The sequence below is a fragment of the Mirounga leonina genome, unplaced genomic scaffold (assembly GCF_011800145.1).
Source record: "Mirounga leonina isolate KUSES-001 unplaced genomic scaffold, KU_Mleo_1.0 Mir_151, whole genome shotgun sequence".
Classification (NCBI taxonomy): Eukaryota; Metazoa; Chordata; class Mammalia; order Carnivora; family Phocidae; genus Mirounga; species Mirounga leonina.
This window is the reverse complement of record NW_023270377.1, coordinates 84,416,687-84,434,247: the sequence shown is the minus strand read 5'-3', so window position 1 is coordinate 84,434,247 and position 17,561 is coordinate 84,416,687. Positions and strand designations below refer to the sequence as shown.

Genomic DNA, 17,561 nt, shown 5'->3' with positions numbered 1-17,561 from the left:
ACTGGCTTCCTACCGTTCCAAGTTGGTGGTCCTTACAAATCCAACGCCAATTCTGAATACAATTTTAACCCAAAAATTTAATTTTTGTTTGTCCAGCAACTGCCACATTCAGAATAGTTAACTTTTGGCTCCTTGGGTTTCTGCTTGTAAGAATTCTGCACTAACTACTGAGGCTGACTAGAAAGAATAATTTCTCACTATGGACATAAGGTGAACTGAAGAACTGAGTCAATTACCTGGATAATTCAAACAACAGATATTAACTGGGAATCTAATATGTACAGAAAAATTGGGGCAAAAGTAAAGTTTAAGGATATAAATCAGCTGGATACTACCTCATTCTTTGACTTTACAAGTAGAGAAAGCTTTAATGAATACAGTTTCCAAAAGAGAAGAGAAGTTGTGTGACTTAAAGGGGTAGGGTATGGGAATTAAACGTGTGCCTCAGCATAAGATGAATATCAGCTTATTTTTTCACTTAGAAATATTACAAGGAAATCTCATCCTTGAACCAGCGCTATGTTTATAGGTTTTATTTTCCACTCTTCAGAGGTTCAGTTCAACAAGCAATATAATACTCTAAGAAATGATTAGATTGAGGAAGAATCAGAAGTTGGAATATGGAACCGAAATATATTTACATACAAGCCCCTGCAGGATCAGCCATCTTTCTTCAGGTTGCAAATGCAGAGTACTGTGAACCGTGGTACTTTCTATCTTCGTCCTCTCCCTGCAAGCACCCTACACCCAGTATTTTCAGCCATAAGAAGGAAGTGTCACACTCCGACTTTGCTTTCTTGATTCTGGAGCATATGCACGAAGAAAAAGATTAACTGCAACAGAAATACCTAGAAGAAAGTGTAGTACATTGTTTTTCTAGAAATGGTTTCATCTGTGAAAATAGCATATTTTCCCATGCCATAGAACAACTAAAGGTTATCATCTGTACCAAACACAGAGAATTATTTTTATTATCAAGATAGCATATACTCATTATAGAAAATTTGGAAAACGCATTTTAAAAATGGAAGGAAATCATCCATACTCCTGTTATTCAAAGAGAACTTATGGTTAGTGCTTTGGTATGTTTTCTACTAGTCTTTTTAATTAACTGCTTAGTACAGATATATAATTATATGGTATCTAAGCAATTGTACAAATGTATTTTAAATTGTCTAACAGATTATAACAATAATATATATATTGAGGCTAACTTGAACAGAAAAGTAAAAAGACAATTAAAATCACTCTAAATTTCATCACCATATTTTGGGGTATTTCCTTTCGACCTGTTTGCTTGGCATTTTTTTCCCCTAACCTACTTAATTCTTAAAACATATGTAACATAGGAAAATTCATATACAATTCCTATTATTGCCTGATGTTTTTTCAGTCTTTATCACTTTAACTGTCCCCAGACTCAGTTTTTTCAACACAATTATTATAGATACAAAGCATGTTTACCAAAGAATCTTAGCAATGGGAGTAAACATTCTGCTGTTCTCTGAAGCTTTCATTTTTAAGAGGGGAAGAGAAGTCTTGTTTAGTAACTCTTCAGTGCAATGTTCCAATAATGGTGTTTGCTAGCAAATGCCAGAACTGAATAGCACCAGTCACTATTTTAAATGATCATCGTATGTCCCCAGAGCTTTCACCTGAACTGTGAAGAGAGGACCACTCTTGGTCTGAGAATGAAATAGAAGCCAAAGAGAAATCATCAAATGGTGCCTTCTGGAGTTTTGGGTCCAAACCAAATAGATACTTAGTTTTGCTTATAATGTCTCTATTTTTGAGTTACAAATTTTGATTCATCACTCGGTAGGCTTACATAAGCCTTCCAGTAAACTTTTCAAGAAAGCAGTGCTATTATAAATCTCTGCATGGATGAGAATGTCTTTCTGTTGTTTTAGCATGCAAAAGATAATATGAGTGTGCACACAGTTTGGGACCACAATTTTCCCCCTATAAACAGTAGATACTGCTTTGTTTTACTTTAGAATTTAGGGAAATAAGTCTTGGGAAAGCCTGGATGTTTACTTATTTTGTCTTTTTTTTGTTGTTCGAATATTTGTAGGATCATGCTTGATCTTTATCACTTCAAAGTTTTGCCAAAATCCATCAAGATAGTGTCTATACTCAGTAATGTTTTCTTAGAATCTAGCCATCATTTTAAAGACTGAGGTAGTTTTTTTATTCACAGAATTTTGTTTAAATTTTGTCCTTGATTACTGTATATTTTTCAAATGTTCTGGTTTCTCCCTCAAGTGTACTTATAAATCGTAGATAATCTCTCAATTCTCTGACTTCCAACAAGTCTTTTTTCCTATCATTTTTTATGTTTCCACATACTGGGGAAGCTTCTCTATTTTGTTATCTGTATCACTGACCTAATTTTTCTGCAATTTAAAAAAATTCTTTTGCAGTTTTAGTTTTCTCACTGTCTTTCCTCACTATCTCCTTACCATCCTATCCCAGTATCTTTCCATCCTACCCTATTCTCTCCTTACGGCTTGCTGCCTCTTTTCATTAGAATCTTTGATGTTTCAAATTCTACTGAAGATGTTAAATGGTTTCTTATTTGTCTCGTGGACGTTGTGAAAGTTCTGCACTTCTGAGCACTGTTCCCTTATCTGAAATGGGTGTTTTTAAAGGTCATGCATTGTTGCAAACTTTGTTGTGTTTACTCATCTCAAAAGGTCAAAATATAACCAACACTTGTGCATATTGCCTTTTACCCTCTGCTTCAGTTTGAGTCAAATCCTTGTCTTGGAGCTATACTCAGATGACAAACTGATCATCATAGCTCTTGTATTAAATCTTACCTAGCATATTTAGTATCTTATGGCCCTACCATCCTGATATTGAATTTTCCCCCACTATATTCCTTAACCCACTACACTCTGAGAGATGAAATACAGAAATAAAACATTAGAATTCCAAGAATTAATTTCTAACAGATTTTTTTGCCAGCCTCCATCCCTCCTATATTTTACATCTGGGACGGCAGTTTCTATTGTGATGTGTGCCATTATCAGAGCATCCTTTCTGCCTTCCACCCTCAAGCTCTCAGTTCTCTTATGAAAACTGCTATCTCCAAATTATTACAGGGCAAAAAGAAGTCCTAATCTATAATTAGAGGGGGGAGAGGACTGGTGAGAAAGGAAAGAGGGAAAATCACACTACTCAAAGGCATTAGCTTTGTAGAAAAGAGAGTGCCACTGGCGGGGGGGCCGGGAAGGCTCGGGGTGGCTCAGGTGGTTGAGTGTCCAGCTCTGATCTCAGCTCAGGTCTTGATCTCAAGGTCATGAGTTCAGGCCCTACATGGGGCTCCATGCTGGGCATGGAGTCTACTAAAAAAAAAAAAAAAGAAAAAGAAGAAGAAGAAAGAGGGCTACCCAGTGTTTTAGGTTGGCGTAGACCTTGAAACTGATTTTGAAATCGGATGGTTGAAGAAAGATAAGGATATTTCTGTCTGTTTCCAGAAAGTCAAGCTCTCTGATTCAATAGCCCCATAGGACGGGTGGTCCCAGCACTGGCATTTTCCAATTAAATTTAATCTGTCTCGAAGGAAATTTTTCTTAATTCTTTGACACCATGTCGATCGTCAGTTCCTATTTATTTCAAGAATTCTAGTCTATTTTCTTTGTATCAAACACAGTGACAGGTTTCAGGAGGTGGTTAGGTGTTGCCAAGCAGATCCCACTTTAAAAACCAAGAGTCAAGATTTGCATCACCTCTTTTTAGAGGACATCACATTGAAAGTTTGCATTCAAATTCTCCCTTGGAGTGTGACCTCTGCCTATAACTTCTTCTTTACATTTGCGTCTTTACCTGGAAATGGTAACAGGTCTGAGAGGAGGATATTTATTTTTAGTCCTGCCATTTGCAAGGCCCTTTGAACTTCTAAAAAGATGCTTAGAATCACAAAATGTAAATCAATCATTTATCATAGTGACAGATTTCAAAGTCTTATTTTTCCATTTGGGGAATTTTTTTTCTATTATCTAAATTACACCTTGGTTCTTTATAAAAAGAGTTTTGGACTTTACACCATAGAAAAAAGAAGTTTCTATTGGCTTGAATTGCTGGTAAGGTGGTGTGCGAATGGCCTCCAGTTATACATTTGCAGAGGAAATCTCATCCAGATGCTCAAGTCAGCCTTTTCTTGGCAGACAACTAAGAACCACACGAAAACGGAGTCTAAAATCTTTAACAAAGGAATTCCACATTCTTTTACCTTTGGAATGGACATTAATTAAAAGAAACAGTCGTATCCCCTGTGATCAGAGTTTAACTAGTATTAATCAGAGTTCACCACACAATTAACACTTTGAACTGATTAGCAAATGAAAATCATAGCAAGAAATTTTGAGGTTAGATTAGCGAGTGGACGTATTCTCTTACCCAACTCACGGTACCTCGTCTTTTGGAAGAAAAGAAAAATTAAGCACTCCAGTCATAAAGAACTGGGCAGATTTTGTTTTTGGTGAGGTGTTTGCCGTTACATATTGCACATAATGTATGGCACTGTTAGGAGGAAAAAATTGGAGTCAAAGTGGCTGGAAAGTTAGGTCTGCTCTGTAGCACTGTGAGATTGTTGACATCTGCCGAGGTTGGAGCGCTCAGTAAGCAGGAAATGGGGTGTCACTCTGAGTGGTAGTTTACCATTATCCTGGCATCCTAATGAAGTGTCTGCAGTGCACAGAGCTTCTGGATGGCATCTTAACGCACGGCTAAGCAAAAGCACTTCTCTCCCTGTCACTGTCATCCATCTGCCTGCACCCTACTGTAGCCAATGGGATGGAACCATGCTACAATGTGCTATAAGCCATTTAGAGTTGCACATTGCATAATCAGTCCCATCAAATATGTAAAAAATGGCTATTATTGGTGATTTTCCTCGAACTCTGGCACCTGGAGTTTGATACATTAAAGTTAAACTTTCCGAGTGCTGTTTATGCTATTAATTCCACTTTCCCTTTACTATCTAAATGGGAATGAGTTGCATCCTCATTGTCTTAAGTCCTGTTAATGGATTGAAAGAGTTGTATGAATATTCATTAAAAACTTCACTGTACATCACACTTGGTGAATTCATCAATTTACAATATAATGGAATGGTCATTTTCTTCGAGGTAACCATTTTTAAGAAAAGGACAAAGAATAAATCAAGTCAAATCACAGATTGGTTGTTTTCATCTTAGAGCACATTGTTTAGTTTGCAGTGACTGTTTGAGGTCTTTCAATAGATTTCTTTAAAGACACAGTGCATTTCCTCAAGTACGTTTACATTTTTAAGCTAGTTTTGTCAAAACCAGTGATTAATTTTGGTGCTTTAACATCACCTCCGATGAAATTCAAATGCAGCAGAAAGGGGGGTGTCCGTTATCAGGTGGCATAAGTAGAGTAAGGTGTGTGTAATCCTCCGGAAACTTCTAGATAGACCCTGTATGGTCCTCCAGACATGGCTGCAAAGCAGCTGGGCTCTCATGGCAAGAACTGAAGTGGTAAGTTGGCCACACAAAGTTGAGAAGGAGCTTTCTGTAACAGGCAGGGGCAACAAGAATCTGCCAAATTGGGGGTGGGGGAGTGGGGTTAGATAAACAAGAGGGCATAACAGAGTTCAGTTGCATCAGGAATTTTTTCGCAGACATTAAAACTATGGTAAACATAACAGCGGGGAGGCTTGCTCTGCAGCACAGTGGGAAGCTTAAAGCGTCTGCCCGCACTGTGCCTGGCTCGAACCACTGCTAGAAGTCTCCGACTTTCATTAGCACTCAACGATTCACCCAGTTCCCCAGAAAAGGAGAAAAATCCAAGCGGCAAAACCCCTGGCTAATTATTGTAAACGCTCCCAGGTTACAGTATTTTGGGGGCAATAATGACAGGAAAATGTTAAACTAGAACAAAAGAGTCATTCTGAAATAGAAGAATAAAAAGCTGGTTTGTTGTTTGTTTGAAATCAGTGTAGCCTTTTATCTGATTGGTAGGGTGGTGTGTTGGAATATTGGACCACCCCTTTACAATGACATTTTAGATGACTGAACCAAAGTGCGTGCAACTCATTTTGAGCCGTAAAAGTACAGGTTAATCTCTCTAATGACCTTCTCCAACCACCCCCTCCCGCAAGCCGCACCCAAATTTATGCAAGCGTGTCTCACAGGTCCCTGAAACTGAAACCGTTTCCTTTAGGAGAAATGTGTAATAATACAAAAACTAATGTGTGACCAAATGTAACCAGGGCGGCAAACTAATGCACATCCCTGCAAAATCCTGTACATCAGCTTAAAGTTTTTATCCCATCTCTTCACAAGCAGAGTTAGTTGAGAAAAAAAAAATGTATTGTTTGTATCAAAGGGACAGTGGTCTGCTATTGATACCCATAAACATGTAAAATGGTAATTTTTTAAATGGAATGATAGGTGTTTATTTTTGCTAAATCCAGCCTTGGGAATCTGGTTTCTTCATTCATATCCCCCCAGCTGCTGTCAGCATTACAACACATCGGTTTTCCTTCATGTGCGAATATTTCTCCAGAACTCATTTGCAAACGAGTCTAAGCAATATTAAAACACCACATCCAAACCTCTTTTAAACACACAAAGAAATGGGAAAACACATCAGAACTAGACCATTGAGAAAATCCTCCTTTCAAATTTACTGTTTGTTTCACATGCTGGTATAAAATATCCCACAAAGTCCCGTTTGTGATCCATTTGAAACAATCGTGATTTGCTAAAATTGTCACATTCTTCTTGCACATTTCTTCCTAAATGCAAAAATGGCAAGGAATTCTTCTCCCTCTTCATTATAAAAGTGCAGAATTTCTGGCTTGTTTATTCCTAATGGAACACTTGAGAAAGAAGAAAATATATAAATATCTCTTTCAGAAGATTAGTTGTCTCAATCTTTTTAAAAGAGAGGATTTGCTCATTTCTTCCCCATGGTAAACAACTTGGGCTTTTCGCTGTAATTTTCCATTGTCAAATTAATGCATTTCACTTTACTGACTTGGTCCCATGGTTCTAAAACATTGTACCTTTTAATATCCTTATTTCTTCTGTAAAATATATTAACGTGTATCATTAAGACACAGACAAGGATGGAACCTAAGATCCTTTTTACACAAATTTGTTGGAGAAAACTTCTACTCCATTGTAACTTACTAAAACAAAGTCTGAAAAAACTCACCATCCAACAAAATAAAAGTATATTTTACTCCCATGAGACCACATTTCCAAGCTAAGGATTTCAAGCAAGAAATGGCATAAGTGTTTTGAGTATTTCAAATCAAGCACCAGAAATTTTGTCAGATCTACTGGTAAATATTCTACTGACAAGGTCAGGAACAGAGCAAAATCTGGCCACCAAGACAGAAAAGAGAATAAGCATTTAAAACAACAACAAAAACAACAACAAAAGTAGACAGTTGATCAACTTCAATTTCTAAAAGTACTGTGTAGTCCCTTTACAGAATGTGGAGCAGAGTCTCCTAACTATAATGAAAGTATGTCCATATGTTCACCTACCATATATATAGTTCTTCAAAAATTATATTAAGGATATTAATGAAAAAATGGCTAATATTTTCAAGAAACTATAAAGAGAGAGAGAGAGATGGAGAGCAAAGCAAGCTGTGGCAAAAAAAAACCTGGGCTCAGCAGCTTTCTGGGGGAAATGGTGAAATGTGACTATGTGATTTATAATGAGAAAAGGTATCTACAACATACAATTTTCTACCTAGCTGCAAATAATAATTCATAGTGATGTCCCTTCCAGATAAAAGACCTTTGCTATGTAGGACCCATGTGGTAAAATGATCATGATAAATGTCAGACCAGTGCAGGTAACGACTTTACAAACCATTAAGATTAGCTGGCTCTTTTTTCCGATGATAACAGTAACCATGCTGTGACTCTATGTGGTAATAATATCTCAGTCCTGATAAATGCCAGAGCCAAGCAGAGGTGTTTATCATTCCCAGTTCAGAAATGCTGACTAAAGTTACCACATGTTGCCTGTTTTCTTCTTCTACAATAGTCTCACAATTAAAAAAAAAAAGCTGAATCATAAAATTATTTTATTCCCCATTTCTTAAAGGATTTTCATGCTTGTGCTATTAACTCTCCCTTGTTCTCAGTGTCACTGTGTGGTCATGTCAAATGGACTGGCTGGAAAAAACAGTTCACCATACTAACCACTATCTGCTCTTCAGAGGTCTTCTGCTCAAAATGAATAGTTATGGATATGCTTTTAAATATATATATATATATACACATACATACATATATTTTAACCTAAAAGACAGGGGAAAGTATTTCTTAGTTCATATGTTACTTAACTGTGTGACAGATCCTAGTTGTTTTTAAGTGAGATTTTTAAAATCCCCTATAAATTTAATTTATCTACCAATGGAAGGAGGTAGACACATATTAAAAACTTCAAATCTAGAAAAGTATTTGTAGGATTTCTACCCTCATGAAAATATACAAAGATAATGCTTCATATAAATAGCTACTTGAATACTTGAAAAGGATTACTGGTTTATGATTAGAAAGATGTCAAATGACTCAAAAGGTAATTCCTGGTTTTTTTTAAAGCTTGTAAAGGCAGATATGCTTGAATAAGTATAGTTTAAAGAAAATTCTCACAGGAGAACTGAATTTCAAAGAAATAAACTAGTGAGCTTTATTTTCTCAGCACAGACTAACACCTGAGGATGAATTAGTATCATTTGTAAGTTACAGAAATATACTTGGCCACCATGACACCTCCAAAATTACTTTGGAAACAAAAAATTCTAGGGAGGACAATACAATCATGCTTTTCCCGTAAAGATTACTACTGGGGTGTCAGCCATTGCTTTAGTCTTCAATTCAGACAAAGAGGGGCAATGCTAAAACTGAGGAAGAGGGGTTTAAGAGACATTATTGGGTTGGTGAATTTTAGGAAATGCTTCATCCCAAAACTGGTTGCACCAAAGCAATCATGCCCTTTTTAAAAAGTTACTATTCAGGGCACCTGGGTGGTTCAGTCATTAAGTGTCTGCCTTCGGCTCAGGTCATGATCCCAGGGTCCTGGGATCGAGTTCCGCATGGGGCTGTCTGCCCAGCAGGAAGCCTGCTTCCCCTCTCCCACTCCCCCTTCTTGTGTTCCCTCTCTCACTCTCTCTCTGTCAAATAAATAAATAAAATCTTTAAAAAAAAAAGTTACTATTAAAACTTGAATACTTTTTCCAAAATATTCCTCCCTCAATGTGAGGTCAGTGCCTTTGAAGTCCCTAGACTAACATAGATACAGTCACATGAAAAAGAAAAAGGGGTTTTTATTTTATTACTTTCCTGAAAGTATTGGGGGAATGTTAAGAATATATAAAGAAGTTAAGAATAATAATTCTAAGGCCTTCAGAAAATGATTAAATAAAATTTTACAGTCGTTGATTTAGTATTAAGTACATTTCTCAGTTATTGTGAATCTTTTTGGCTTAATGAGCTAACACATCAGAAGCATTTTGAGTTTAACAATCAACTTAGAGGATTCCCTTCAGTCAGAAGAAACATAGGAACTTCACTGATACCTGTATTATGATATGACTTAAATTTAAATATCTCTACTGACATATTTTGTGTTGTATCTGGCCCCTCGGATTGTCAAATGACAGAAGACAGGGATCAACGTTGTATCTGCCACACGTTGCACATAGCTCTTAGGTAATATTTTGTCTTCAACCATGTATACATGTATGTGTTCAAAACTCTAAAAGATTATTTAAGAACTAGTTTTTTTCTTTTAATTTTATAATTAATTTCTTTAATTTTCTAATTGTTCATTGCCAGAGAGTAGGAGTAGAGGTGGAAAGAAATCGAGGTTGCACTTAACAAGATTAGGCTTGTTCCTAACATCATGCTCTGAATGGCCTGCCTCCTCTTGTGCAAGGATCAGAAATGGCCTCCGGAAATGACGCTAGCCATTATGCTGAAGCTTTCCTCCCCAGTTAGGGAATCCATGGACTTATGGCAATCAATTGGCCATAGTATTTTCATTACTGACATCTATTAGCTATGGAGAGTTATTTCATCTTTACAATTCTTCGTAAAAGCCTTCTTTATTCAAAAATCAGACAAAATATTAACATCTCCAGAAGGAGAAACTGAGAATACGAGCGTGCCAGTGAGGTGATTCATTCTAATGCTCAGGGGATTCACGCTAGAGAAAGAAAGAGGTCTTATCTGAGTCAAGTAGATTCAGTTCCTACCCTATCTTTCCTGCCGTGAAAGCTACATACCTCTGTTCTCATTTTGAACTGTTTTGACGTAGATTATCAACACCTAAAGTCAAATTTACCAGGAATCTGCAGGCATTGAGAATAGCCTTTCTTTTAATTAAATGTAAAATAAGGCTTTTCTGATTTAGAGGGGAATGAGGAATGTGGTAGGGTGGAATCTTGAAAAATTATGAATTGCCAACCACAGGTTAACCTGAAGGCCATGGTTATTCCTAGTTTATGATACAGGGACACTTCTATTTATGATACACTATACCTACTTAGGAATTATGACCAAACACTCTTTGATAATGGACTGTACTCTATGTATTTACAAAGCTATCACAGATTGTGGGCTGTTCCTGTTTATAGGGAAGGGTACTGAAGATTAAAATTTATGGCTTCATATGATTTTGGAAACAGCCTTGAACTATGAGTAATCATGTGCCAGGGTTGATAGAGAGGATGATTCAAAAGAAAGATTTTAATGGCAAGAGGACTTACATTTAATGAACACTCACTATCTGTGCATTGATGTGCTCTGAAATGTTTAATTCTACAGTCTTATGAGGTATGAGCTTTCGGGGTTTTTAAGGCATGGGAAGCATCAAGAGTTCAAGCAACATATCATATGTTGCCCAAATCATATAGCAGAATAAGAATTCTCACCTAGTTCTTTCAGACTCCTTCATGATATATGACTTCTCTTATTTTATAACATGAGTTTGAAGTATATGTCTATTTGCACTTATTTATGAATCCTGAATTTGCCCCCAGTTGTTTCTCCCTAAAGTAAATGTAAGTTATTTAAAGAAACGTATCAGGTAATTGTCATGACTTGGATGATTCCTCAACATCTAACTCAAGTTTTACAATTAAAGGCATATCCTCAAAGACTCGTATTCAGTTGTAGGGTACAATAACAAATAAAGTGTTATCTGAAGATATTCATTCCTCCTATAAGCCAGGGCAGTCTCTACCTAAATTCTGAAATGGTCATGATACAAAAAAGTATAAATCGAATAGAAACTCAATTGCTTTCTTCCAAATATGGCCCTAAAGTATAAGTGACTACCATTTTTTCATACAGGATGCATTATACATCCCAGAATAACGTTCAGAAGCAGAACAGCTGTGATATTGCTGACCTTTTTAAAACAAAGGGGTGCAGTTGTCCTTTAAGAATTACAGATAAATAGAATGAATAGTACTACCAATATATTGGCTGTTGCAAGAATTTGGTCTTCTCTTCCTCTGGGTGAACCTACATAACAAAGAAGAATTAATTTTGGAAGATGACTTAACATGTGGCTATAAATAAGTTAAGAATAATAAATGCATGGGTGATAAAGCCAGAAAAGTGTCCGGGGGTCACCAGGTCCAGAGTGCACTGCACTTCACAGAACTCTTTCCATCGTTATATAACTTTATCTTATCTCTTTGCAGAAAAGGCATTTGGTTGTAAATGTCCTTGTTTTAGTAGCAACATTTCATGCAGACAAATGTAAATGTAACTATCGTAAACTGTATTTTTAAAAAATGTGTCCTCAAAACCATGAATCAAGGCAAAACTATAAAGCCATATCCTTATCATAACATTAAAGGCTATTTCACATCATATAAGAGCTGTTGCTTCCCTAAGTAGCCTGGAGTTGTTTTTGAAGAAGCTCATTTACACACAGTTTGGTGTAGTTTGAGAATATGGGGCCAAGTAGGTGTGGCATAGGCATTAGGATGATCATTTACTATTTAAATAATATACATGTCCATTATGTGTATTTTTACATAGACGTTCTTTGCCACCCAATAGTGGCCAAAACGAAGCACTACGGAAAGATTCTGTATGCAGTTAGAGCTGCACAGCTTAGAGACTGGTAAGGAGATTGGGATATGGGTAGTGAACTAAAACAAAGGTATTGAAAATCATAGGGTAGATACAAAAATAGGTCATAAAGGAATGAGGTTAGAAGCAGAAGTAAGAGAAAGGGAGAAGAATTGTGCAGTTTCTTATTACTGGAAAGATTTTGTGTAAGTCTCACAATTTACCTAAGATATTCTCTACTTCTCCATGTAGAAAAAGTTCTCCCCCTCCCTTAGGTCATAATGTAAGAAAGTCAGAGATATCTCAGTGTCTTAAAACTCTCAATACTTCACAATAATGAGAAACCATATGCTGACTGAGAAATATTAATAGAAAATGCTGTCTTTCAGATGCTCACTGAATCAATTGAAGACAGTTGACACATCTTTAGTAAGCTGTATATGAATCTTAGCTCATTAACCAGTCCTGTATTATGTATGTGGATTCCAATTCCTTATATGACACATCAATAAACCAGATCTGAAAAGGTGTCATTTAGATTTTAATGTATCCAATTGTATTTTTAGATGTTCCTCCACTTAGAAGTGTTTGTGTTATTTTCTGATTTTACAGGCTATGGAAGAAGGGGTGTGGTATTGATTTGAATGGGCAACCACTGCTCTCCTATATAACCTTTTCAGGATTATTCAGAACAAGATTTTTTTCTGATTACGTTGTAAGGAAAGTAAATTTCTCTTCCTTAATAATCTTTCAGCTCTGAACCATTGTTCAGTTCCCCCTTTGGTACTGAAATATAACTTAGTCACAAACTTGTATGTACCACTATTCAACTGTGCAATTTCTCAAGTATGTGTGAAACTAGAGAAAGAGAGGAAAAAATATTCTTATAAAAGAGGCTTCATGTAGGATATTCCTCATAAGCAGATATGGGAACCACCATATACTTTTATAAGGATTCTTAAATGTAACTGAACTGCTTACCAATCACATCATCAGTCTCTGGTGATCACAGAGTATTTAGTGTATTGTGAAATATCAGGCTACCATAACAACTGGATTGTCACCCATGGGCACCAGCTCAGTTCCAGTTTTGGCAACGACATTTGGAATGGTCACTGCAACCAGACAGAATGCTCATTGCTGAAAATAAAAGGTGAACCAGACCCAGCATGGGCCTCAAAAAAGGTGAGGGTGAGAAGGGGGTGAATATTTATAGAGTACTTACTTTTTACTGGTCATTGTGCTAGGTACATTACATACTATCTTGTTTAATCCATAAAACTGGCCTTTGAGATATTATTCAAAGAAACTGAGAATCTTGTCCAAGACCACACAGCTAATAAAAAGCTGTTACAGAATTCAAACCAAGGTCTGTGTATTCCAATCCATGTTCATGTCTTTCATTTGTTCTCTAATTCTTTCTTCATTCACTTAACCCGCTATATGCCAGGATAAAAGCTGTCTAGCTTTATAGGAAAACTCCCAGCTAAATGGGAGAATTTGTCAGGCATTCAACCATAGAAATACCATGCAGAATGTTGTATAATTAGAATGTCCTAAGTGCAACGCAACGCAGAAGAGAGCAAAGGGACTCCGTCTAGAGAAGTTCATAGTTCTTTTACCTAATGGTTAAACAGGACTTATTAAAGTTTTAATTCCTGCTCAAGCACCATGGCAGTGACCTTGTGAATTCAAATATTTCCAGTTAAGCAACCTCCAACATTTCTTAAACCAGAGTCATATGTTCTCTAAAACTGAGGTTTGCTGGATGTAGCCATTTAGACCACTCTCCACTTACCGTTTCTCAAACTTAATTTATGGCTACTACCTCTGTAATCCCCAGTGTCAACTGATCCCTTTTTTGGAAGCTCTGACATTGATCTGACCATTACTATGGCGAGAGGTTTCAGTGAAATTAGAAAGGTTTCCTCTCCTTTCCCAACATCATCTTGATTGCTTGAACCAAGGGGTTTGCCAGCTCCTCAGGTAAATTATAGTACTAGCATCAGGCCAAACTATGCAGAATGTATCCACCTTGTGAATACATAAACGTGTGAATATGTATTTGTATATGGATTTGCATAGATATATATGTATATATATCTATAAACTTATATATAATAAGTGGTGTGTTGTATTAGCTTCAGATGACTAGATACAAAGTATCCGAGTATCCCTAGGAGCTTTGCACTGGACATCCTATGCCAATTTCACTTTATTGAGTTGTTTTACTTACTTTTCTGAGTTTGTTATATCCCATAGTATCCAACTGGTCCTATGAAGTATCACACTGTCTTACCATCATTAAGCTACAAAGGGGCTTTCTGCCCTTTTGACAGAAAGATTTTATCTGCTGTTGGCTATGATATTGCATTGCTATGATATTGCAACTGGCTTTCCTTTTTCTTTCTCTTTCTTTTTTTTTTTTTAATTTCTCTCTCTCTCTTTCTCCACCCCCTTTGTCTCTTTCATTTACAGTTGTCCAATCCATATTATGTTGGAACTCTTCTAAGAATAACTGCAATTTTGAAAGCTCTAACTGTGGGAGGCATTATTTATAGGCCTTTGTGGTTTTGGGAGGAAGAAGAAAAGTTTCCAAGGCAGAGTTCTACTAGGAAGATTGCCCCCCCCACTCCACTTTAGCGAAATACCATCTTTTGCAGGATATTTTCCTATAATTCCTTATTAAAAGTTCCTTCTGCAACAGTGTATTTAAAAACTGCCGGTTTCTGAACTAACTTTTTCTTGCCCCATTATGTAAAGTTTATATACCTAATAACAGGTGATAATGAATTGGGCTTTTGGGAGCCAATTGCATTAGGAATCAGGCTTTAGTATCAGAGACTCATCTTCAAAGGCTTCGGTACACTCTGGCTGATTTTCTTATGGTAAAGAAACTCAGAGACAGAGAGTACAGGACTGGTCAGACTGCCCCACAGATTCAGAGAAGCTCCTTTCAGCTGTGCATTCACTCCACATCCAGACGGATGGCACACCATTCCATCTACATTCTGGAGAACAGAAAGGTGAAAAGGCTAAAAAGCTAAATTAGCTCCCTGCACCTGGCCTCACCAGAAGTTCCATCTATCACTTTGACCAAAGGCTCATTGGCCAGACGTGGTCACATGGTCCCTCCGCCCCCCAAGGAGGCTGGGAAATGACCTCTTTTAGCCAAGTACATTGTCACCCCCTCAACAACGCATTGTCTTGCTAAGGAAGAAGAGAATGAATATTGGGTGGGTGTGTACCTTACATATTACCCACATACATTGTCTTTTCCAACAGTGACCTCTTAAAGATCACCACGAGCTCTGTGCTAGAGGTCAGAGATAGACTATAGAAAGGAAAGGTACCTAAGTCAATGTGTATGAAGTGTTTAAGTTCAATAAATAATTACTGTTCTAAGTTCTGGTTAAAATTATGGTGAGAAGAATTCTCTAGGTGCTAAGTAAATCAATTCTTATTATGCCATCCATGCCCATAAAGGACAAAAGAAATGAAATGAGGGAAAGCAATCTATGTGGTATGTAGTTTTAAACAACTTCTTATTTTTTTTAAATGTATATGACTAGGTATTACTTTTTCAATTTTTATTTTTTGCACTTTTTTATTTTATAGCAAAAACAAAATGTGTTAGGGAGAAAAGATAGCATGAAGTAATAAAAAAGGTCACTTCCACTTCCACAAAATCAAGTGAACAATAGAATATTGGTAATTGAATCACACTGTGTGTCTTCATCTGTCCATTACTTTTGCTACTATAACAAATTATCATAAACTCATTGGCTTCAGACAACATGAATTTTTTATCTTACATTCCTGGAGGTCAGAAGTCTGAAATCATCTTCACTGGCAGAAATCGAGGTGTTGGTAGCCCTGTGCTCCTTCTGGGGTCTCTCTTTCCTTGCCTCTTCCAGTTATTAGAGGCTGTCTTCACTTCTTAACCCATGGCCCTTCATCACATAGCCATTTATCCTCCTGTTTCCATCGCCACAGTCATCTTTTCTCTCTAACTCTGATACTCCTGCTTTTCTCTTAACCACCTTTGTGATTATACTGGCCCCACTCAGATAATCCAGAATAATCACCCCATCTCAGACTTCCTAATTGAATCACATCGGCAAAGTCCCTATTCACAGGTTTCAGAGATTAGGGTATGGACATCTTTGGAAAGTCATTCTTCACGTTACCACATCTTATAAAAGAGTAAAGCATTTATAAAACTGATTCAGACCTGATCTTAACAAGATGATGTCAAAGCCACACTGTTGCTGTTTCATATTACTATAATTTACATCAGAGTCCAAATAAAGAAACTTCATGATAATGATGTTGAATATGCTTATTCTCTTTGGCTGTTGATTAGGACTTTAAGTTACTAAGTCTTTGTCCAAAATTCTCCTAAGAAAATTCCCTCATGCAATTATGAAATCTCCTTCTTTTCTAACTTTTATTTATTTTTTTCCAGAAAAGCAAGACTACAACACAAGAATTGAAACTATAAAGTCTCTTGTGCAAAAACTCCCTCCACCAAATCGTGACACCATGAAAACCCTGTTTGGACATCTAACTAAGTAAGTTGTAAGGGTTTCTCATTGTGTCATCATATTCTCATTTCTTACATAAGCAAGTATTTAATTTCAAATCTCTAAGACAAGATTTTCCAAATGTATCTATCTCAAATTTTCCCCTTAGCCAATCTTAGTGTTCCTACAGAAGCTGGAGAATATACTAGAGGTAGGAAGGAGAACCTACAAAAGGAACTTCTAAAATAAGTTATTTTTTTCTGGTCTTTTCAACAAATAGATATTTGCTGGTTCGTTGTCATAACCTGACCCAGAGCCCTAGGATAGACCATCTTTATTTCATTATCTAGTATAAGGGAAGAGCATGAAATAATTCAGACATGAGTGCAAAACATAGCTTCATCATGTACAAAGTGCTAGGACCACAAATAAGTTACTTACACTGTCTGAAATTCACTTTGCTCGTCTGTAAAATGTTGATTCAGATTGATAAGGTGTTATCCATGTAAAAAGCTAAGAGAAGAGAATGAAGGTAGAAAAAAAACAAGTGTAAAGGCCCAGAGGTCCACAGAACTTGATGTACTTGAAAAACAGAAAGCAGGCCAGGATGGCTAAACTTAACGAACTAGGGGTGGTGGGGTTTGGAGTTAAGGTCATAGCCGTTAGACTGACTGCTGTCAGATCGAATAGGTTCTTGTGGGCCTCCCCGAGAGCTTTGGATTGTATTCTAAGTACAATTACAAACCATAAAGAGTGCTAAATTGAAGGAGTATAAAAGATCACTCTGGCTGCCATGTGGAGAATGGATTGCAAAATGGAAGCAGGGAGACCTACCTGTAAGGTGGCAACCATAGTGGTCCAGATGAGTGGTAATGATAGCTTATGTGGAGTCCTTAAAGAGATAGATTGGTGATGGGTCAGGTTGGATGTGCTGCTGGTCAGAATGCAG

The 17,561-nt window shown here is 36.8% G+C and overlaps 1 protein-coding gene across 2 annotated transcripts in view; it reads left to right on the top strand.

Moving 5' to 3' along the window:
- Positions 1-17,561, top strand: part of ARHGAP15 (Rho GTPase activating protein 15) — a 600,902-nt gene that overhangs the window by 523,448 nt on the left and 59,893 nt on the right. For both annotated transcript variants that reach the window (XM_035008115.1, XM_035008116.1), the window contains one exon: positions 16,555-16,660. In XM_035008115.1, coding sequence (XP_034864006.1) covers positions 16,555-16,660 — 106 coding nt within the window. The remainder of the gene's footprint in view (positions 1-16,554; positions 16,661-17,561) is intronic.